The following is a 24,558-nucleotide window of genomic DNA, read 5'->3' on the forward strand; positions in this document are numbered from 1 at the left end:
GCAAGAGACAAAGTGATAGGCAAGAAATATATTTATTAAGATAGGATGCTTGTGAGATATGCAAGCAGGCAGGCAAGGAAGCCCTGCCCTGAGGATCAGGTGGGCCACAGTTTTATTATCCAAGGCAAGTGGGGGTTAGAAAAGCCCGCCTCTTCCTTTCTGGGAGTAGTAGCTCCTCCTTAGTATCCAGTGAGGTGTGTATTCAAGTCAGCTGAAGAGTGGTCCTCAAACTACTGAACCTGAAGGCAGGCCTCATCCCAGTCCCCACCCAATGACCTGAGGCACTTCTTGAACTTCCACAAATCAAGCAAGCCTGCCATGTTATGATGGCTTTTTTGAGCAGTTTATTAACTGACAGTGATCTCCCAACATCTCCTAGGTTTCCCTCTCTACCTATGATCCTTTACCTGTGCCCACCTCATCCCTATCAGTGGTGTTCTGGTCTCACAGGAAATCCAAACACAAACATAGAAAAAGAGGAACTGAAATGTCTGCCTCAACTAATGGAATGTGGGTAGAAATGGAATTAGCAGCAGCTAAGCACTTAGGACACAGTTAAGAGTAAACCATCTTTTACTTATGCAGCTGGTTCCATACCTGCGGTCCAACCTGACGGGTTTTAAGCAACTTGAAATCCTAAACTTCAGAAATGGGAGCGTAATCGTAAATAGCAAGATGAGGTTTGCTAAGTCGGTGCCGTATAACCTCACCAAGGCTGTGCGAGGCGTCTTGGAGGATTTCCGTTCCGCAGCAGCTCAACAACTTGACCTGGAAATAGACAGCAACTCTCTCGACATTGAACCAGGTAAAAGAAGTCAACCCAGAAAACTGTGGGAGTGTTCTGGTTTTGTTTGTCTGCTTAAGCATGCAGTTCAACTTTAATTGCCCTTGACAAATAACACTTTGGAAGCTATGAATCAACTTAGTAGAAAGTTGGGGTCAAGACATGCAGGTTAAATGTCTCCTGTATCAAAAAGCAAAGAGCAAGCATGCCTCTTGCTTCATAATCTGGGTATTTTGCTTCCCCCTCAGAGCAAAACTTTTGCTGTGCTTAAGGGATTTTTTGGTTTGTTTGTTTTTATTTTTCTTTGTTAGGGCCGCACTTGAGGCATTTGGAGGTTCCTAGGCTAGGGGTCGAATCAGAGCTACAGTTGCCGGCCTACACCACAGCCACAGCAACTCAGAATCCGAGCGGCATGTGCGACCTACACCACAGCTCAAGGCAACGCCAGATCCTTAACCCACTGAGCAAGGCCAGGGATCGAACCCGCATCCTCATGGATCCTAGTTGGGTTCATTAACTGCTGAGCCAGGACAGGAACTCCTTTTTCTTTTTTTAATGTAGCCCCTAGCCAAGCTAATTAACATCCTATCAGAAGTCAAACACACTTTTCCAGAGAACTACAGCCACGTAAGATACCGCCCAGTCAGGTTAACTAGCTATATCACCTCTTCATAGCACAATTTAGAATGAAACTGAGACAGGGTCCTGATGAAAGATAAATAATCATAAGACCAAAACTCAAATTTGGGGAAAAAAGCCACTTCAGCGTCACCAAAGGAAAATATGTCCCTTCCCATATTTTTACCCCAGATGAGCTTCCATATATGTAGACAGTTTACAGCAAAGCAGAGTGAGATGTGAAAAAATTTAAAGATATGAGGGCTTAGCCCAAAGCTACATAATAAAAAGTAAACATTTGTTCTGGTAATAAAGCAGAGCGTATGTACCAACGTAACCAGCGATGCCCAACTCTTTCCACCTTTAGCTTCAAAATTCTGGAAATTGTCCCAATTCCATGGAGTGCAAGGGGGCAAGGCTCCAAGACTACATGTGAGCCAGGTTCAAAACCAAGCTTCTTAACTGGCTATGAATTAATGAAGTGGATCCTTAACATTCGCCCTAGCTTTCTGCAGACTAACAAGAAAGCAGAGGGGAAGGCCTTGGGCAAAATGCAAACAAATAAGGCTCTGTTGGGAGACAGAATAGAACTTGGAGAAATTTTAAGAAAATTGACTCCTACTTTAGTAAACAAGATTATTAAGAAGACAGAGAGCCTGAAGACACTGAGCCCATGAGCACTTGCCTTTGAACATGGGCGGCTGAGCAAGCCCTCTGGATCCTTCAAGAAATCAAAGAGCTCCTAAACACTAGTAAGATACTGCCTCTTCCCCAGGAAACTACCAGGAGGGCCCTGCCAGTTAAAATCAGGAGACCAATTTTTTTTTGTCAATTGGAAACAAAAACAGGAACATATATAGGGAGAACTCAGAAAGCCTAAGAGAAGCAAGGGCCCAGCTCTCTCTTTCATCATCCTCGGAGGAGTTGACCCATCTGACAATCAGAGAAGATAAAGTAAGGAGCTAAGCTGAGGCAGGGGAAAACTCAGGTGGCTCTTAGAAAGAATTCAGGAAGCTGATAGTGCATTTGCCAGGGATGAGTAAAGGACCCTGGTGATGCTGGAAGGAAGCACAGGCTAAAACAATGACCTCTAAGGGCCACAGTCCTGGGACTTGAGTCCTGTGTAACAGTAGCACTCAGTCTCCAAACTGGGAAATGGAAATAATGATAGTTGTGAGGATTAAAAAAAGATATTTACAGCCCTTAGCCTAACACTTGACACATGGTAATTAATATTGTAGCATTGTCATTATTAACTTGACTTCATAATTTGTGGCCTGAGGAGGCTACCAGTAGGAACAAGAAAAGTAATAGGATAAGGTATTTGTGTGGAGGTTGGAATTGAAATTGTTTTCAGTTTCTCGTCACCAGTTCAGCCAGCTATGTAGCTTCTCCTCTAAGAAGCCAATAGCAATAGAAATGAGATGGTGTTGGAGTTCCCATTGTGGCGAGGTGGTTAACGAATCTGACTAGGAACCATGAGTTTTCGGGTTCAATCCCTGGCCTTGCTCAGTGGGTTAAGGATCTGGCGTTGCCATGAGCTGTGGTGTAGGTTGAAGACGCGGCTTGGATCCCTCGTGGTGGCTCTGGCGTAGGCCTGTGGCTACAACTCCAATTAGACCCCTAGTTGGGAACCTCCATATGCCGAGGGAGTGGCCCTAGAAAAGACAAAAATAAATAAATAAATAAATAAAAGAAATGAGATGGTATTTTAACAAGATCTTCTACATGGGTGATCCAAAACAACCAGTGTTCATCCACCATAGTTCTAACATTTTTGGGTGTTAAGGTCCCTGCCCAGAGGACCTTACATGATGGTGGGATCAAAGCTATGCCTCTTCCTTTAAAAAGACCTTCTTAGGAGCACTTCATGATATGCCACACTTAGTTACAAATTTCTGTGAGTTTTCCTTTAAATCCCATTTCACTGAATCCTGGGGCCTGAACAGTAGTGAGAGATGTGGGATAGAGATTAATGTAGAGAATTCTAGTCCCCTGGGTGGTCTTGGGCAGTGAGAAGGCCTGTGGTGGTTGGTGCTGTTAGGGCTGAACTGCTGCAGCCTCCAGGAAGACAAGCAGCCCCATTAAATAAGTATTCAGTGACACTTGTTACTGTGACACTTATTGCAGGGGGACCATCTCAATGGGTGTGGGGACCACAGCAAAGGCTGCAGAGAAGAGAGACTGAACTCAGCTCTAAGCAGATCATGCGCAAGTGGGAATTTATAGCCAAGGAGAAGAGTGGGTTGGGGGGCAGAAAATTACTAAGAAGGAGCATCAAGTATGAGAGTGGATTCTGGCTAAACTGACCTAAAAGGATTGTTGCTGAAGGCAGGCCAGAGTGATTAGACACCACCTGGGAGAAGACAGAGACCTAGAAACTTTATGATCAGACATGGAAGATGGGCCATTCCAGCCAAACCAACTTGGCATCATACATGCTAAAATTGGACAATGAAAAGACAAACAGAATTTTGAAGCCCAAGCTGAAACTTTCAGGGGCTCCCAAGTGAAGTCTGATCAAGGAAAAAATCTTTGTCAACACAAGAGCCAGAGAAGCAGGACACCAGTCACAAAAGCTTGGCGGCTGCAGCACAAGCTGCTGCTGGAGGGTGGGTGGGCTACTGAGGAAAGGGAATTGACCACTCAAGAGAGAGCAGGGGTCGGGGACCCTGTCAGACACAGAGTCACAAATGCCCGACCCTCCTTCCCACACTGTCCACAGCCTGCACCAGCTCAGGCAGAGGCAGCCTCCAAACCCCAAACTCTCACAACCATTGTTTCTCAAAAGTTCATTCATGCCTTACTTCTATGAATCTGCACGTCTTATCAAACTTCTTGACCTTGATATGTAAAAGGCTGATCTGAGTATTTACAATACCCTGAGGTGTTTTAGCATCCGTTCTCCTGTCCAGTTTTAGTTTGGGGGAAGTATGCACAAAATTAGTATTTTGATTATAGGAGAACTGGGTGTCTAGATTTTTAAAACACATTAAGGAACATATGCAGATGATTTTCAGTAGTTGTCTATTTTTTTTTAATCTAGAAAATGAGAGCTCTTTTGCTCCTAGTTTTGCAGCATGACTGGCTGATCCAGATTTCTGCTCTTGGTGGTATATTTGAGTGTAAGCTGTCATGGTGATTGACAGGCAAGCGAATTAAAACGTCCTGCTAGAACAACCAACCAGGGCAACCAACCAATCGTTCTGCCTCTCAGGTCCCTGGATCCCAGTGACAGTAATTACTTCAGCTTCCTAGAGCGCAAGGACTCAAATTCCAATCTACATGGCCCCTGGCTCTGTTGTTGGCATGGTCTTTTCTCATGCCTGAGGCTCAGCTGATGCTGGGCAGTGCCCATCTGAAGCTCGTAGTAAGAGAGGTCACAGCATCGGGGCGCAACTGTCAAGATCCCAGGTAACACTGGAGGGTCATTTTAGCCAGTACTAGAAACCTCCCTGATTCAGGTTTGATCTTGCAAGTATTTGCCTGAAGCCTTTCAAGAAAACTCTCTTTTTTTGTTTTTGTTTTTGTCTTTTTGCCTTTTCTAGGGCCGCTCCCGCGGCATATGGAGGTTCCCAGGCTAGGACTCTAATCGGAGCTGTAGCTGCCAGCCTACACCAGAGCCACAGTAATGTGGGATTCAAGCCACATCTGCAATCTATATACCACAGCTCACAGCAATGCCGGATCCTTAACCCACTGAGCAAGGCCAGGGATCAAACCCGCAACCTCATAGTTCCTAGATGGATTCATTAACCACTGAGCCATGACGGGAACTCCAAGAAAGCTCTCCTTGAAAGAGCGTGAAAGGGGAACTCTTTTTTTTTTTTTTTTTTTTTGCCTTTTAGGGCTGCACCTGCAGCATGTGGAAGTTCCCAGGCTAGGGGTCAAATCCGAGGTACAGCCACTGGCCTACACCACAGCCATAGCAACACAGGATCCAAGCTGAGTCTGCAAACTATACTACAGCTCATGGCAGCACCAAATCCTTAACCCACTGGACGAGGTCAGGAACAGAATCCACAACCTCCTGGATCCTAGTTGGATTCTTTTCTGCTTCGCCATGATGGGACTTCCCCCTTTGCCGTTTTCTTACCATCTTCTTGGGAGAAACAGCTTATATCTAAGAGGACACAACCCGAGGGTTTCCCGCCTGATGTCCAAGGTCCCCAGTCCAGGAGCTGCCAGCCCAACCACCCCTGCCTGCCCCAGCCCCCAAATATGAAAAGCATACTGTCCTACAAATAGATAGTGAGCATGTGTCAAAGTTTTATTTAACTTCTGAATCAGGAAATGGTTAGATGACAAATCTGGCTTAAAGAGGATATGGAAACAAGGATGTTATATAACCAGAGGACAAAAGTAAAGGATGAAATCCAAATACAAAACAGAAAATACATTCACTGTATCTTATCCATTTTCTACACGTTAACTGCTAACTTTAGAGAATGTAAAACACCATCAGCAATAGTAAATAAGTCAAAGCTGCTGCCTTCTAAGAGTCAGAAAAGTGTTTTTTTCTTTTCAGGGCAGCAACTGTGGCATATAGAAGCTCCCAGGCCAGGGGTCAAATCAGAGTTGCAGCTGCTGGCCTACACCGCAGCCACAGCAACACCAGATCCGAGTCAAGTCTACAACCTACACTGCACCTTGCAGCAACGTTGGAGCCTTAACCTACTGAGCGAGGCCAGGGGTTGAACCCACATCCTCACAGACACTCTGTCAGATTCTTAACCCACTGAGCCACAACAGAAACTCTAGCAAGGCCAGATAGCAGATATTTTAGGCTTTGTGAGCCAAAAGGTAAAATGGAGGATATTATCTTAGTGCTTATATAACCATTTGAAAACCTAAAATCATTCCTAGCCGGGAGGCTATAAAAATGCAGGCAGCTATCCAGGTCAGCCCACAGTGATCCCTGTTTACCAGGTGGCTTGTTAATGTTCCAGTATGATGTGGAAGGTCATGAGTCAGGTTTTCTTCTTATTTCCAAATATTGTGATTTTTCTTATTCCACCAAAGTTTTCCAAGCCTCTTATCTCTCGGGTCCTTCTCTTTGCTGTCACAGGAAAGCTAGACATTAGATGGTGCTGCAGTTATGCTGTGGGTTCCTTCATACCTTCAGGAAGCATTTTTGGGCTGTCTGCCCTGAGCCAGGCATTCTTCTAGGCACTAGGACCCAAAGATAGATGGGGCCCATCTCTCCCCCAAGGAGCCATGAGCCAAAAAGAGAAACAGAGGCGTGTACAAAAGACTGTCAGAGAAGCCCTAACACTGTTCCAGAAAGGGCAGGAGGAAAATGCACACACTTCTGGGTGTGGCAGGATGTTCACTATGCTGTGAGAGCAACTCTGGATACAACTCATCCTGGAAGGAAGAAGAAGCCAGAATGAGGCCATATTACCCCAGATGGGTTCCCCTCTTGGTGGGTGGTAAGCCAAAAGACACAATCAAGCCAAACATGGAGAAAAGGAAGGCTTTATTATTTTCAGCAAGTAAGAAGAACAACAGGGGGTCTTTACCAGAGTGGCAGTTCCCCTACCCCACAGCAAAATTGGGCAAGTTTTGAGCTAAGGGTACATGCATATTCATGAAGGGACCTGAGTCCAAGCTTTAGGTGAAGTAGCCAGGGTCAGAGAAGGTCGGCATCATCCTGCCTTAGGTTCCAGTTTATCTGGTGGTTCCAGCTCATCCTGCCTCAGGTTCCAGTTATCTCCAGGCTAACCTTTACCTCTAAAACAGAACTGGGAGCCTTTACAACTGATGTGATCTTTGCTGTTATTTTTCTTGACTGATAAGTTGTCTATTCCTGCCTTCATTCGTTCCCTTAAGATTATTAAGGAGTTCCCGTCGTGGCTCAGCGGTTAACGAATCTGACTGGGAACCAAGAGGTTGCGGGTTTGGTCCCTGGTGTTGCTCAGTGGGTTAAGAATCCGGCGTTGCCAAGAGCTGTGGTATAGGTCGCAGATGCAGCTTGGATCCCATGTTGCTGTGGCTCTGGCGCAGGCCAGTGGCTGGACAGCTCCAATTGGACCCCTAGCCTGGGAACCTCCATATGCTGCAGAAGTGGCCCTAGAAAAGGCAAAAAGACAAAAAAAAAAAAAGGATTATTAAATACTTAGACCTGTTCAAGGTGGCCAGGCTTAGATCACAAAAAGGCTTCAGCCAAAAATGGCTTTTCTTATGTCAGGAAAGCCAGGCATGGTTCTCTTTCTCCTGGAACCCCTACCGTATCTGCTTATACCAGCTCATTTAAAGCCATTTCAATCTATTTGCATCACTTTGGTATCCTATTGTTCTCTTCTTTCTCCCTCCCTTTTTTTCCATGATTTATGATCTTTCAAATTTTAATAAAATTTTGTAAATCTCAAAAGTCCTCAGACTAAGTACTTAAAGAATTCTGAAGATTATAAAATAAAAACATAGAGTTTATCATTCATAGGATACTGAAATTTTAGAAAATACCTAGTAAAAAATATGTAAATAGTTCTGTTGCTGAAACTCCGCCTGTGTCCATCAGTGCTGAATAGAAGCACGGAGACAGGGAGTTCCCTTCATGGCTCAGTGATGAAGGAACCTGACTAGGATCCATGAGGATGTGGATTCGATCCCTGGCCTCACTCAGTGAGTTAAGGATCCAGCATTACTGTGAGCCGTGGTGTAGGTCACAGACGCGGCTCAGATCCTGCGTTGCTGTGGCTGAGGCTCTTTCCTAGTCTGGCAGCTGTAGGTCCAATTCAACCTCTAGCCTGGGAACTTCCATATGCCACAAGTGCAGCCCTAGAAAAAGAAACACGGAGACAGGACAGAAGGCAGGAGGCAAAGGAGAAAAATATAGCTTTTTTTTTTTTAGGGATGATGCCCTAAAGATTGTGCCCTCCTTTGAGAGAGAATTAGCGGAGATTTTATAGTATTGGGAATGGAGAACAGGGCCACAGATAAGGGTGGATGCAAGCTTTTATTCTTCAAAGTTGGTGTTTAGTGGCCCCAGGCCTGGATCTGGTGGTCCTCCTTCTTCCGAGAATGAAGGATGATTCATCAAGTAGTTCTTCCATTTGTTAGGGGTTTTAGTTCTGCAGAAAGGCTCAAAGATATTATGTATATTCCTTAAGGGGGAACCAGGACCCTGGCCCAAGGCTTCACTCTTGTCTCGACTGCTTTCTGCATCCTCTCCCTTCCCTTATCAACAACTTGCTCTTTGGAACTCAGGGAAGGTCACAGAGGCTGAATGAGGCCCATTTCCTAAAATGGGAGAGAAAGGCTTATGCTCAGGAGCCTCAAAGGGCCCTGCTCAATTTCAGTTCCAAAGAGGCACGTAAATTAATTCATTTTTTAAAGTTTAAGGGCAAACATTAATCCAAGTACCTTAAAGATATAAAAATACTCCAGCAATATTTGGGGGAAAAGCAGTTTTATATAAATGGATATTAGGAGAATTGATCTCTAGCCTGTGAAGTAGGTGCCTGGAGGTCCTGGGTTAGGCCACAGCTGAAGGATGCATTTGGGTGAGTGAAAAACAGGTGAAGGTCACTGAGGTTGACAGTTCAGAGCTGGTTAGAACCCTTCATAAAAACCATCTAGTGGAGTAGCAAGAGCAAGAGATACATTCTCTTGAGACTGAGATGATAAAGAAAATGAGAAAGCCAGAGTTCCTGTCGTGGCTAAGCAGAAACAAATCTAATTAATATCTACAAGGATGCAGGTTCAATCCCTGGCCTCGATCAGTGGGTTAAGGATCCAGCTTTACCGTGAGCTGTGGTGTAGTTTGCAGACACTGCTCGGATCCTACATTGCTGCAGCTGTGGTGTAGGCCAGCAGCTGTAGCTCTGATTCGACCCTTAGCCTAGGAACTTCCATATGCCGTGGGTGCAGCCCTAAAAAGAAAAAAGAAAAAAAAATGAGAAATCCACCATGCCTGTCCAGCTCCTGTTCTACAGCTCTGAGCAATTGAGCAAAGCTCCAACCTACTCTGGAGGTTATTCAGGATAATGACCAATACCGGCTGATAGGGGGCACTATCTTCCCTGTTGATTACATTTCTTGGAGAAACCCAGGAGTTTACATCTCAAAGGGGCAGAGGAAGAATTTACAATTTTTTTTTTTTCAGGGCTGCACCTATGGCAAATGGAAGTTCTCAGTCTAAGGGTCGAATCAGAGCTACGGCTGCCTGCCTTTAGCTGAAAATGCAGCCTCTGTACACCAACACCAATTAAGTCTCAGAGAAAAAGTTTTGAGGAAGAGAAAGAACAGCTTTACTGCTTTGCCAGGCAAAGGAGGACACAGCAGGCCAACGCCTCAAAACTGTGTCCTGTCCTGAGAGGGTATAAGAGGGGTTTTATAGGTTTAGCTCAGAAGACAAGGTTATTGATTAAGGTGTCTATATTATTCTTCATCTGTATATCATTCCTGAGTCATCAAATCCAGCATCCGTGACTCCAGTGATGGTTTCTCGTTGTCTTCAGGTTATCGCTCCATGACTTTCTCTCTGGAAAGATTGCTCACAGGGAAGCGGTGTTAGGGGATGTTCCAATTACAAAAGAAAACACTAGGTGCAATATAACTCTAACTATAAAGTAACCATTAGTAAAAGAAAGCACTTAATCAAGGAAGAGATAATTTGTGAAAGACCAGACACTATGTGCAATAGAACACTAACTATAAAGTAAACATTGGTAATAAGTTAGTGCGCCAAGTCAGGACACAACGTAAGGGACTGTTTTAACTAGTTTTTAGCTGTGACAATATTTCCTAATCATTAACTCTTGAGTCAGCCTTTTGAGACTGAGGGGAGGCCTGGGAGGTGAAAGGAAGGGCTTTTTACTTCAAAACACAAAAACCTGGTACACAGTTTCAGGCCTACGCCACAGACACAGCAATGTGGGATCCAAGCCATGTCTGCGACCTACACCACAGCTCACAGCAACACCAGATCCTTAACCCGCTGAGCGAGGCCAGGGATCAAACCCACATCCTCATGATATTAGTCGGATTCATTTCTGCTGCACCACAATGGGAACGCCGCAAGGGAGGTCAGGTCATGGAAATAGGAGGAAGCCTGTGCAAAGTTTAATGGAGCTGAAAGGACTCTTAGGTCAGTCTCGGTGGATATAGCATTTCTTTTCTGGGCCCCAATTTTATCATATTTATTATATGCAATGCTGAGACAGAACAATTGCTTAGTTCCACGTGCAAAATTTGAAACAAAATCCAATCACATCTTTTTCTTGTGTCTGATGTTGGAGTGGAAAAGTGCTGTGTGACAGAAGGCTGGGAGGGAGAATATTATTGCATGACTGCTTTGTGAGTAAAGAGAAGAAGAAAGATTTAAAAATCCTCCTGAGACTTCCAGGTGAGCTTCTTTCCATACTCAGATCAGCACCGGGATGTCTGGCTGTGTCCTCTAAAGGTGGGTCAGCAGTTGGTTAGGCCAGGTGGCATCTGAAGGGGCACAGATGTGGAGGGAAAAGCCATAGGCAGTTGGTGCTGCGTACAGCCTGCCTTTCACCTTTTGAAATGGCCTGAATAAATGAATCTGTGATTTGAAAAGTATAAACCAATGTTAGAACTATCTGCGATTTATCAACTGAAACACAGAATACATCATGACTTGCTCAGTATTCTGCCAGCATCCCTGGCAACTAGAGTCGTCTTTCATTTAGGCTGCTATGAAAATTCTTCAGAAGCATGTAGGGCTTTTATGCCAGTTAGCGGTACAGGTTGAAGATTTTAAAAATGCAAAACTACATATAACTTATGCCAATGGCTTCTGTCCCTGAATTCCTAAACATCCTCCTCAAAAACAGGCAGGCCTCAAGGCTAGTAAATGGTAAACATTGAAATTAATGACAGTCTGGCATCCAAGATGTTTCCAGCCAGGATGTGGATAAACAAATTCATTTTCTCCAGAAAGTGCATGATTTATAAGACTCGTATTTAGTCACCGGCTCTGAGACGGTGGTAGATGTCATTCATCACAACAGTGACAATAAAAACAGTAATAGCTACTATTAACTGACACTGTTTTATTTTTTGTCTTTTTAGGGCTGCATCCTTGGCATATGGAGGTTCCTGGGTTAGGGGTTAAATCAGAGCTGCAGCCGCCAGCCTACACCACAGCCACAGCAACACAGGATCGGAACCACGTCTTCAACCTACACCACAGTTCACGGCAATGCCAGATCCTTAACCCACTGAGTGAGGCCAGGGATCAAACCTGCATCCTCATGGATACTAGTCAGATTCATTTCCACTGAGTCACGATGGGAACTCCACTATTTTTAATCTTAGTAAATAACAACTCAAAGTTATTATTTTCCCCATTACACAGTTGGAGAAACTGTCTCAAAAAAGTGTAAGTAGCTAACCTTTTACTGGTCACCATCACCAAGTGCTGTGGTTGGAACTCAAAGGCAGTCTTGTGTGCTTCCTTCAACTCTACTGGCTGCCTCTTTATAAAAAACAGTAAAACTACAACCCTCCTCTTGGCTATGCAGAGGCTGTCTAATCTACTTAGAAAACATGACGATGGGAGTTCCCTGGTGGCTCAATGGGTTAAGGATCTGGCATTTTCATTGCTGTGGCTTGGGTTTGATTCCTGGCCCCAGAACTTTTGCAAGCTACAGGCGTGGCCAAAAAAAAGAAAGAAAATGTGACAACATACTTCAGTCTAACTCCTCTTAAATGAATTGTTAGGTTCTACATTTCACCAACTGAAATTTCCTACAATATTTTATCATATTCTAGAATGCAAAAAAAAAAGTTCATTCTCAGAAACAAAAGTCCTAAACTTCCAAATGTCCCTTTTGTATGTACTATTGACTCTGTTAGGAGTGTCCCTTCCCAGCTGGGGCAGGTTCAGGAATTCTCCATCCTGGAGACTCTCCCCAGCCTCCCCCAACCCATCTCCTCCTCATCTCTGGCTGGTCCCCTAGGGTTCCGCTGTTGCAGCCCTGTGCCTCCTGCTAACCCCTGCTTCCATTAGGGAGCCTGGTACAGCTGGACAACTGGATAATTTTCATTCCTTTCCAGAGGTTCAAACTTTGCCTCCTTCCACACCAGAACCACCCCATGGGGCTTCCCTCAGATGCTCCCAAAGCCCTTCAGCCCACCCCTTACTGCAAGTCCTGCAAACCCTCCACAGAAGCCTGAGCCTCAGCCCAGCTGCAGGGTCATCTCCCACAGCCCCTGCTCTTAGGGTTCCCCCTCCATATCCTGGGACACTCAGGCCCTAACATCAACATACCCAGAACATCTCTGTTTGGCAGATTCAAAATGACTGAGAGGGAAAATGATTCTTCAGCCTCCCTTCCTTAGTCATTTGAATAACCTCCCTTCTGGGAGGTTCATCTGAGACATAATGAAGGGACTTCATCTTCCACACAGCGCCAGATAAGTGTGTATGCCCTGGAATGTTACTGAGAGCTTGTTGTGCTTGTTCTTGAGAATGGTGGAGAATTGAAACAAACCCTAGGTTTCTCACACTGCCTGCCTCTTTAAGCCAGAAGAACTCCAATGAATAATTTACTCAATTCCATAGATGTGTATGACGCTCCAACCATGCACGGGGCCCTGGGTAATATATATCAATGAGTATCCCCATCCAACCCTACCCTTCAGCAATAATCCATAAGCAAAACAAATTTGGCCAATAATAAAATAACAAGAAAATGATAATCATGAATTTAAATGTAGGATTTTTTAAAGTTCTTTTAGTCACTGAATTGCACAACAGCTCTGGGGCCCCCAATTTAAAGCTCAGCTGCCTTTTTGCAGGAGGACATCTAGAATAAGAGATTTATATCTGAGCCACTTCAAATACTTCTTTTTATAGAAGGGGAAAGTGAGACCCAAAGATGGCTGCGAATCCACATTCTCAAGGTCACGAACTATTGCCAGAACCAGCTCTACTCACCCAAGGTGCATTCCTGGAGGGTTCACTTCAGCAGCAAGTGCAGCTGAGCCCAGAATGCTCTCAGGATTGGGGGAAATAAGCTCCATGGGAAGCCCCTGTGTGGAAGATAAGGTCCCTTCGTTATGTCTCAGATGAACTTTCCAGAAGGACACCATATTTATTCAAATGACTAAGGACTTAGCAGCAAGTACTGAATTAAGTGGCATGCATGTGTTGATGCCAGAAAGATGTTACCGGAATTCAGGTTCCTGTTCATACAGCCAAATAATGAACTTCACAGACACACAGGGAGCAAGCAAAAAAGTCTTTATTATAGGACTCCCAGGACTGCAAGGGGGTGAAAGAGCCCCCTTCTCTATTGTCTTATAGGAGTTTTTATCCCTTAAAGATGGAGGGGTACCAACATGGGGTCCAGAAAAATGTGGTTTTCTCCCATTGGCCTTGCCCACTTACCTATATCAGTCCTTAACCAATAGGGATCTTAGGGGTAGAAATGTCCCATAAGTCTCATAGTTTCTTTGCCCTTTTCTTCCCATAAATTGAGTCACAGGGATTAGGGATTAATGTCCATCTGGGTGTAGGTACATGCCCTATAGTAAATAAGGCCTGTGGGGATGTTACTCCCTGGAACCCTTAAGCCATAAATGTTAATCAATGGCCATATCAAAGAATGCATCATAGCCCATGCTCCTACACTGATTCCATGAGTTAGTATTGGGTCTCACCTTAAAGAAGGGAGCAGTCAGACATGGGGGCTACATTAGAGTCCCCTGGGCTCTAGACCCTTTGCTTTCATGAATATTAATTTTAAATATTAATATTACTTTGTAGAAATATTTTAAATTACATTTTGTTGTTGCAATAGTATAGAGACAAATATATCCGAGTGGGATTTTATTCCCTTTTTTCTTCTGCTTTTAAAGACTTTAAAACATGTTCATGAGTCCCTAAAAGTATGATGGGCTAGGGAGTTCCCACTGTGGCTCAGCGGGGACCAACAGTGTCTCTGGGAAGATGTGGTTGGATACCTGGCCTCACTCAGTGGGTTAAGGATCTGGTGTTGCCCTGCCTGCTGCATAAGCAGCAGCTACATCTCCAATTGGACCCCTGGTGGGGGAACTTCCAAGTGCCATAGATGTTGGGGTAAAAAGAAAAAGTATGGGGGGCTAGGCTGTGTGCCCTGTGCCTTGTAAACTACCGTTGATTGGGATGGGGTTTGTCACTTTCTGTTGCTCCAAGGACAGGAATGACACCCCCTCCTCCCCACTGTCTACTTAAAAAATTTACACAACCTGGAGTTCCCATCGTGGTGCAGTGGAAACGAATCCGACTAGGAACCGTGGGTTCGATCCCTGGCCTTGCTCAATGAGTTAAGGATCTAGTGTTGCTGTGAGCTGTGGTGTAGGCCGGCAGCTGTAACTCCGATTGGACCCCTAGCCTGGGAACTTACCTGTGCCGAGGGCATGGCCCTAAAAAGGAAAGAAAAAAAGAAAAATTACACAACCTGAAAGTTCGAGAGTTCAGTTTTATTTGGGTCGAAATTAGGACTTAAACCCGAAACTAGGACTTAAACCCGGAAGACAGCATCTAGGTAGCCCTGAGAAACTGATTAGAGGAGGCAAGGGGGGAAGCTAGGAGTTGTGAGTTTTTGCAACAAAGGGAAGGTAGCAGGAACCAAAGATTTATAGATAATCAGATTTAAAGATAAAGATTTACAGAAAACCAGTTTCTATGGGAAGTTGTAAAGATCTGGGCTTACTGGAATCACTCCTTTGATATGCACTTCAGCTGACAGCCAGATTTAGCTTCCTTCCTGAGTTCCCTCAGGGCTCATTGGCCCACCCTTGGGAGTGGCTGTTCTCACAGTTGACCTTGACATCTTTTGCTTTGTCCACTAACTACAGCCCCAGAGGCAGTATTTCAGATACCTCAAAGAGGAAAGGGGGAAATATCAATATACAAATGATAAAGCTGAAGGGGGAGGTGCATGCAGCCTTGCGCACATTTTATAGAATTTCGCTGCTGGCACATTTTATAGAATTTCGCTGCTGGTCTCGTGAAGTTTACTGCTTGTCACAGACATCAGTCATCACTGAAGGATTTTAGTGTTTTACTAGATATGAGGAGATGCAAGAATTTGGCTCATAAAAATTTTCTCCTAAAAATATCTACCTGGAGACCTGTTCTTCCAGTTTTCCCAAAACACAGAGTTGCTCCACTCCTGGTCTCCACCCTGAGCTCAGGTCAGGGAGTGCTGGGGGTCGGTAGCTGCCCTGGTTCATGTTTTATTTATCCCATATAGAGGTGGATGGCATGTGCCAAACTCCAGGTCACACCACCAACAAAACCAGGACCTCAAAGCCTTGGTTGTTAGGAGGAAGGGCACCCAAGCGCCCCCTCTCCCCCGTGAGCCCTGCAGGCTGCAGCAAGTGCCGCTGGGTCCCCAGCGCCCACTAATGGAAAATGAGGTCACTCCGCAAGAACAGGCTTGGAAGCCCAGGGCCCTGGCTCTGCCTTTCCAAGGAGCAAAGATGATCCAGGAGTTTGTACCACATCCCCCCAGCAGGCCAGGCCGTATCTGCTGTGGTGATCACGGAGTCATAACGGCTCTATCAATGGTCCCTGGAGCTGCTGGTGCCCCCGACCACCACCAAATCCTCGGAGACCGTGCTTCCCTCCAGCGGTGCGCTGGGCACTGTGATCTTTAATTAGTTTGGGCTCTTCCAAGTTCATCCGAAGTCTCTTCCCGCTTCTTTTGCTATTGAGCGCCATCTAGCGGTTTCATTGCATTAATATTAAAAAAAAAAAAATAGGTCCACAGAATAGATCTAACAAGCCATTAGTCCCGGTAAGCCAAAAGGATGCCCACGTTTCAGCCACCATGAGTTGAAACCGTGCCTTAGGAAACGGGGCCCTATCAAAGGAGCTGAAACGGTAAAGAACGATGAAGAACGGGGCACAAAGGCAATCAATGCACAGCCCCAAAGATGTGGGACAAGTGACAGGAGCGTCTGGGGGAGGGGTAGATGCATGCAGTAAACTGGAGCTGTGGACCCTCAAACGACTGGCGGGGTGGGAGAGACTGTTTTCAGACCTGAGCAGCATGAGTGCACCTGGACGCTTTGAAAAAGACAGGCTTAGACCACCCTGGACCTATGAGTTTATAAATTGCTTGCTATCCAGGACCATAACCTTTCAACCTGAACTACAAAACGCTTCCCAGTGTCCCCTGCCAACAGGGGACAGTCATCTAAGCACTTTTTGATCACATGATAGAGGGTTGAGAGACTTCCTTCTCAGCCAGGCAGTGTGCCAACCTTTTCAAGACCTTTGAAATGCATAGCAAAGGTCTTAGGTAGGCAAATCCAGGGGAGAAACTGATACATAAAATGTGCTTGGAGTTCCCGTTGTGGCGCAGCAGAAACAAATCTGACCAGGAAACATGAGGTTTTGAGTTTGATCCCTGGCCTGGTTCAGTGGGTTGAGGATCCAGTGTTGCCGTGAGCTGTGGTGTAGGTCGCAGATGCAGCTCAGATCCTACATTGCTGTGTCTGTGGTGCAGGTTGCAGACTCGGCTCGGATCCTGCGTTGCTGTGGCCATAGCTAAGGATCCAGGAAGAGGCAAAGAATTGTATGGTCCATTCATGAGTGAGTCCATCATTCTCAGGAGAAATGTCCTGGGGACACAACAAACAAAGAAAATAACAACATAGGGAAGTTTTGCTTAGGAAATTTCTACTAGTTAAACTTTCATTTGTCTTGAGCTGATCTCTTTTCTCCTACAGAGTCAGCCCACATTTGGTTCTCGGTCTTTGCCTAAAGCTCAGAGTTGTAGGCATCCCTCAAAGAGTGCAAAGTAGAGAGGGTCACCAAAATACCCAGGGGAAAATTTAAGATAATAAGAGTGGAAGCAAGTATGAGTTGCCTCACAAATTAATACAAATATGGCTTCTTCTGTTGTGATTCTAATTAACTGCAAGTGTCCAACAGCCCCCCAGCCCCACTGCCCTGTCTCTTTCCTTCCCTGGAGTCAAAAGGGGAGGGTGTGGGAGCTGAAGCACAAGGGGTGGAGGGTGCTTTTTTTTTTTTTAGGGCCTCAGCCTATGGAAGTTACCAGGCTAAGGGTCAAATAGGAGCTACAGCTGCTGGCCTACACCCAAGCCACAGCAGCGACAGATCCGAGCCGTGTCTGTGACCTACACCACAGCTCACCACAATACCAGATCCTTAACCCACTGCACAAGTCCACGGATCAAACCTGCATCCTCATGGATACTAGTCAGCCTCACTACCACTGAGCTACAATGGGAACTCCCATTATTTTTATTTCCTTCCTAGCATTTTAAAAAAAATTTATTTAGCCACCAAACTTCTTGTTAGGATAAAACATTAAATCCTGCTGAATTTGAGTTCTATAAATGTTCTCACTTGGTAAGTACTAGACCAGATGATCACTGAAGCAACGCTAATGCTGAAACCTCTAAAATCTACATATTTTCTAAAGCCGCAATCTGATCATGCCCCTCTCCTGCCCCAGAATCTTCCATGGCTCCTGCCTGCCTGTAAAGTTCCTTAGCACAGAATTCAAGACCCACCGGAGTTTAGCCTGAACTTACCTCTCTGGTCTCATCTCCCTTCCTTCCCATCCACAAATCTCGTCTCCCCCTACCCTGAGCTTCCCTGCCTCCTTGTCACATGGCTGTTGCTGTCCCACCTCTGTGTCTCTGATGCTGGGTCCACTGGCAATGCCTTTCCCAGCCTTTGCACGTCCAAATGCAACCCACTTTAAATATACACAGTTTGACAGTCCTCTCCTGGATACTCTTTCCTAACATATCTTCACTCTTTTTTGTCTTTTTTTTTTTTTTTAGGGCTATACCCATGGCATATGGAACTTCCCAGCCACCACAGGAACTCCATATCTTCACATTTAGAATTCTTCTGGAGTTCCCATTGTGACTCAGTGGGTTAAGAACATGACATAGTTTCCATAAGGATGCTGGTTTAATTTCTAGACTCATTCAGTGGGATCTGGCTTTGACTCAAGCTTCTGTGTAGGTTGTAGATGCAGCTCCTGGATGCGGTATTGCTGTGACTATGGTGTAGGCCTGCAGCTACAGCTCCAATTTGATCTCTGTCTCAGAAAGTTACAAATGCTGCAGGTGTGGCCATTTAAAAAAAAGAAGAAGAAGAATTCTTCTATTAGACAAGATACTGGGCTACTCGTGTTGAAGAATCTGTGTATATGCCTTACTTTCCCCTAGGCTTCTTGGAAGAGTGGCTTCAGAGACATAAGTAAGATGCTTATTGAAAAAATAATCTTAAGGGTAAATGGCTGATGCGATTCAGCAGGAAACTCTTCCGGGCAGAAAAAACAATAAGCTGGAGACCAGAGGCCTCTTTTGGGTCTGCCACCAGCACATGGGGTTGCAGACCATTTGCTTCTCCACCTGAGAGCCTCATTCTAAAGAGACCAAGAAGGGGTGGAAGGGGTCGCAGACTTTCCAGAGCTAAACAGTCTGAGGTTCTTTTGGGGGGGGGCACACCCTGAAAAGAAAAACTATGGATGTTCCCAGCCTAGGCGTCAAATCAGAGCCATAGCTGCCAGCCTACACCACAGCCACAGCAACGCTGGATCCAAGCCGAGTCTGTGATTTACACCACAGCTCATGGCAACGCCAGATTCTTAACCCACTGAGCAGGGCCAGGGATCAAACCTGCATCCTCATGTATATAGTCAGACTTGTTTCTGCTCAGCCACGAAGGGAACTCCTGTCTGAGGTTCTCTTGATGTGTAATGCACTTTACAAAAAATGTGACACAATCCTACAGAATTAGGAAGAGAGAAAAACAGAACAATTGATGACAAAAAAAAAAAAAGAACAGAGATCAGAGGTCTATTTTTCAAAGGAAAGAACTTTTAACATTAGGGACTTAGGGATCAGCAAGAGGCTGAGAGAAAAGAGATTTTTTTTTAAATTGAAGTATAGTTGATTTACAATGTTGTGTTAATGTCTACTGGACAATGAATTGATTCAGTTATACATTATATATACAAACACAGTGTTTTTTCCCATTATGGTTTATCATAGGACATTGAATATATTTATCTGTGCTATACAGTAGGACCTTGTTGTTTGTCCCTTCTGTGTGTAGCTTATATCTTCTAATGCCAACCTCCCACTCCACCCCGCTCCCAACCTCCTAACTCTTGGCAACACAAGTCTGTTCTCTATGTCTCTGAGTCTGTTTCTGTTTTGTAGATAGGTTCCTTTGTGCCATAGTTTAGATTCCATATATGTGATATCATATGGTACTTATATTTCTCTTTCTGACTGACTTCACTTAGTATGATAATCTCTAGATCATCCATGTTGCTGCAAATGGCATTATTTCATTCTTTTTATAGCTGAGTGGTAGTCCATTGTGTATATGTACCACATCTTCTTTATCTATTCATCTGTTGATGGCCATCTAAGTTGTTTCCATGTCTTGGCTATTGTGAACTGTGCTGCTATGAACATAGGGGTATACTATGAACATATATCTTTTTGAATTATAGTTTTGGCTGGCTTTATCACCAGGAATTGGTCAATCATAGACTAATTCTTTTTTTTTTTTTTGTCTTTTTACCATTTCTTGGGCCACTCCCACGGCATATGGAGGTTCCCAGGCTAGCGGTCGAATCAGAGCTGTAGCTGCCAGCCTACACCACAGCCACAGCAATGCGGGATCCAAGCTGCATCTGCAACCTCATAGTTCCTAGTCAGACTCGTTAACCCCTGAGCCATGACAGGAACTCCAATCATAGACTAATTCTATCCTTAGTTTTCTGAAGAACATGCATACTGTTTTCCACAGTGGTTACACCAATTTACATTCCCACCAACAGTGTAGGAGGATTCCTTTTTGAGAAAAAGAGATTTTTAAAATCAGGAAATCATTCTGAGTGCTCAAAATTGTCCATAAAAAGGACTACTTTACTACTTTATAAGATATCCTTGACCAAGACCTGAATAGACATTTCTCCAAAGAAGATATACAGATGGCCAACAAACACATGAAAAAATGCTCAACATCGCTGGTTATAAGAGAAATGCAAATCAAAACTACCATGAGATATCACCTCACACCAGTCAGAATGGCCATCATTAATAAATCCACAAATAACAAGTGCTGGAGGGGCTGTGGAGAAAAGGGACCCTCCTGCACTGTTGGTGGGAATGTAAACTGGTATAGCCACTATGGAGAACAGTTTGGAGATACCTCAGAAATCTATCCATAGAACTTCCATATGACCCCTCAATCCCACTCTTGGGCATCTATCCGGACAAAACTCTACTTAAAACACACGTGCACCCGCATGTTCATTGCAGCACTATTCACAATAGCCAAGACATGGAAGCAACCCAAATGTCCATTGACAGAGGATTGGATTTGGAAGATGTGGTATGGAATGGAATACTACACACAATGGAATACTACTCAGCCATGAAAAAGAATGACATAATGCCATTTGCAGCAACATGGATGGAGCTAGAGAATCTCATACTGAGTGAAATGAGCCAGAAGGACAAAGACAAATACCATATGCTATCACTTATAACTGGAATCTAATATCCAGCACAAATGAACATCTCCTTAGAAAAGAAAATCATGGACTTGGAGAAGAGACTTGTGGCTGCCTGATGGGAGGGGGAGGAAGTGGGAGGGATCGGGAGCTTGGGCTTATCAGACACAACTTAGAATAGATTTACAAGGAGATCCTGCTGAATAGCATTGAGAACTTTGTCTAGATACTCATGTTGCAACAGAAGAAAGGCTGGGGGAAAAATGTAATTGTAATGTATACATGTAAGGATAACCTGACCCCCTTACTGTACAGTGGGAAAATAAAAATAAAAAAATATTAAAAAAAAGATATCCTTGACCTTAAATATATAAATTTACCAATTCATTGCTGCCAAAAAATGCTTCAAAAAAATCCTAACAAAAAACTTACATTTAAGTACAGTTGATTTACAATGTTCCTGGTGTACAGCAAAGTGATTGTTTTATACATTCTTTTCCATTATATATTATGACATATTGAATATAATTCCCTGTGCTATATAGTAAGACCTTGTTATTTTATATATAGGCTTGAATATCTGTTAATCCCAAATTCCCAATTCATCCTTCCCCATCTTTGCCCTTTTGGTAACCATAGTTTGTTTTCTATGTCTTTGAGTCTATTTCTGTTTGTAAATAAGTTCATTTGTATCATTTTTTTAGATTCCACATATAAGTAATATCATGTGATATTTGCCTTTCTCTGTCTGACTTACTTCACTTAGTATGATAATCAATTAGTATGATAATCACTAGTCCATCCATGTTGCTGCAAATAGCATTATTTCATCTTTTTTATGGCTGAGTAGTATTCCACTGTATATATGTACCATATCTTCTTTATCTTCTCTTGATGGACACTTGGGAAGCTTCCATATTTCGGCTGTTGTGCTTGGTGCTGCAGTGAACATTTGGGTAAATGGATCTTTTCAAATTAGAGTTTTCATCTCTTCCAGATATACACCCAGGAAAAAATTTTAATTCTCTTATGAAGTGGTTATTAAACTGTGTTCTCCAGGTCAGATACCTCAACACAACCTGCATTAGAGAATTTTTTAAGTGTTAGCTTGTTAGTGCCTTAGAAATACAAATTCTCACCTCCAGACCTCCTGCATCAGAAACTCAGGGTGCAGCCCAGGAGTCCGTGTTTTATAAAACCTCTAGATGATTCTGATGCACACCAGCTTGTACATAATTCTATTTGGAGCTAAATATCTTATCTGTATCTATAAACTCATTTATTAAAGACACAAATGCGTGGTTCTCTTTTCATGCCACTCTTCCCCACAGTTTAATAACCTCCTCACACCAAAATCAGGTGATGGAAAATCTATTTGGTCTCTGGTCTTTGACTCCTGCTTCCGTGCACCAATAAAATTTGCTCTGTTTCTTACAGCTGATGGAGCAGATCCCTGCAAATTCCTGGCCTGTGGCGAGTTTGCCCAGTGTGTGAGGAATGAGTGGACCCAGGAGGCAGAGTGTCGCTGCCAAGCAGGGTATCCAGGACCCTGTGCCCCAGGAGAGCACTGTGAGGACATCCCAGGACAGGGAGCACCATGCAGGTGGGTTCAGCACCCTGACAGACAGACCCAAGAATTCATTACCCATGCTTCTGCAATATCAGCCAGATGAATCCATACAGTCCTCTAAACCCATGGTGCTCAAACTTGAGTGAGCACAAGAATCTCCCAAATAAGAGTTTCTGAAGGATTTCCCAGTGTGGCTGAGCAGAAACGAGTCTGACTAGTATCCATGAGGATGCAGGTTCGATCCCTGGCCTTGCTCAGTGGGTTAAGGATCTGGTGTTGCCATGAGCTTTGGTGTAGGTCACAGACACGGTTCGGATCTGGCATTGCTGTGGCTGTGGTGTAGGCCAGCAGCTGCAGCTCCGATTCAACACCTAGACTGGGAACCTTCATATGCCATTGGTGCCTTGCTAAAAAGACAAAAAAATAAAATGAAGTAGGAGGAAAAGGATCTGAGATATATTTGGCCTTTTCTTCAGGAACCAGACTTTCAGGCCTAGGTGGCCTCACGAACAATCAGGGATGCTAGAGGGTTCTAATTCTTCTCCAGGTTCTGTGACACCCAGACGAGGTCTGCCCGTGGCCTCTGCCCTCAGAAGGCTTCTCTCCAGCCTGTCCTGCCCGCTCCAGTCCTAGGCCTCCAGTTGCACACACCCGCGTGTTTCCTCAGCACACCCAGTCTTTATTAGATCACCCTGGTTTTTCACTGCCTCATTACTCATGAGTGCCACGGCCCCTAATTTCCCACCAGGAGGACTCATGGCCATCTGCTTCCACGGTTAAAATGAAACCAGAGAGACTTAGCCCTTTTCTTAATGAAACATACCCTCTTCCTTTAAGGCATTAACATTTTAAAGACCATGACCCAAGAGTGCTTAAGAAGCAATATTCTGGAGTCAAATTGTGATTAAAATGTTGGTTTAGGGAGTTCCATCATGGCACAGCAGAAACAAATCCAACTAGGAACCATGAGGTTGCGGGTTCAATCCCTGGCCTCACTCAGTGGGTTAAGGATCCAGCGTTGCCATGAGCTGTGGTGTAGGTTGCAAATGGAGCTTGGATCTGGCGTTGCTGTGGCTGTGGTGTAGGCCGGAAGCTGTAGCTCCGATTAGTCCCCTAACCTGGGAACTTCCATATGCCTCAGGTGCAGCCCTAAAAAGCAAAAAAAAAAAAAAAAAAAAAAAAAAAAAGTTGGCTTAGCTGTTTACTGATCAAGTGACTTTAGAACAATTTCTTAACTTCTCTGAACTTGCAGTTTTTCATTGAATAATGAGACTAATAAAGCCCCCTGTTGAGTGACTGCAAGGGGGATAGGAATTGCATTTATAAAGCATCTCTACAAAGAACACAGAACACAGAATATCTATTCAGGTCATGGAGGATTGTGCTGATGCTGTCCATTTTCCTCCAACTTAAAATCCTGACTGGATTCTTTATGGATTTTGACATTCCATAAATTTCCCCTGGAGATAAAAATGGACAAGAGAAAGTGTTGAAGTACATTGATGGGGAGATTTCTCTATAATGTAGAAATACACAAAATAATAATACTTAAAGCACTAAGATAGATACAGACCTAGACAATAGATCAGTAGAACATATATAAGCCCCAGCAATGCCTTATATGTCAGGGAATGTATTTTAACAAACATTTATATTTTTTTTAGGGGATCCCCTGTTGCATATGGAAGTTCCCAGGCTAGGGGTCAAACTGGAGCTGTAGCTGCAGGCCTACACCACTGCCATAGCAACACCAGATGAGAGCCATGTCTACGACATACACCACAGCTCTTGGCAATTCTGGATTTGATCCCTTGCCTGGGAACTTCCATATACTGCAAGAAAAGAAAAAAAGAGAAAATAATACAAAGATACAAATCATAGAAGAAATCCAAATGACAGACAAACAGAAGATGGTCAATTTCACTGTAATCAGGGAAACCTAAGAACAATAACAACATGTCATTTGTTACTCATGAGTTTGGCAAAAGAAGATTGATAACATCCACTGTGGGTAATATCAGGGAAAACTAGTTCTATCAAGCATTGCTTGTGATTGTGAATGTATAAACTGGAAAACTTTTTTTTTTTTTTTTTTAGGGCCGCAC

At 44.1% G+C, this 24,558-nt stretch overlaps 1 protein-coding gene across 4 annotated transcripts in view; it reads left to right on the plus strand.

The window, feature by feature from the left end:
* IMPG1 (interphotoreceptor matrix proteoglycan 1) overlaps window positions 1-24,558 on the plus strand; it is a 148,860-nt gene that overhangs the window by 108,071 nt on the left and 16,231 nt on the right. For all 4 annotated transcript variants that reach the window (XM_047763585.1, XM_047763592.1, XM_047763599.1 and 1 more), the window contains 2 exons: window positions 586-805; window positions 22,321-22,486. In XM_047763585.1, coding sequence (XP_047619541.1) covers window positions 586-805; window positions 22,321-22,486 — 386 coding nt within the window. The remainder of the gene's footprint in view (window positions 1-585; window positions 806-22,320; window positions 22,487-24,558) is intronic.

Source organism: Phacochoerus africanus, chromosome 2, assembly GCF_016906955.1.
Source record: "Phacochoerus africanus isolate WHEZ1 chromosome 2, ROS_Pafr_v1, whole genome shotgun sequence".
Lineage (NCBI taxonomy): Eukaryota > Metazoa > Chordata > Mammalia > Artiodactyla > Suidae > Phacochoerus > Phacochoerus africanus.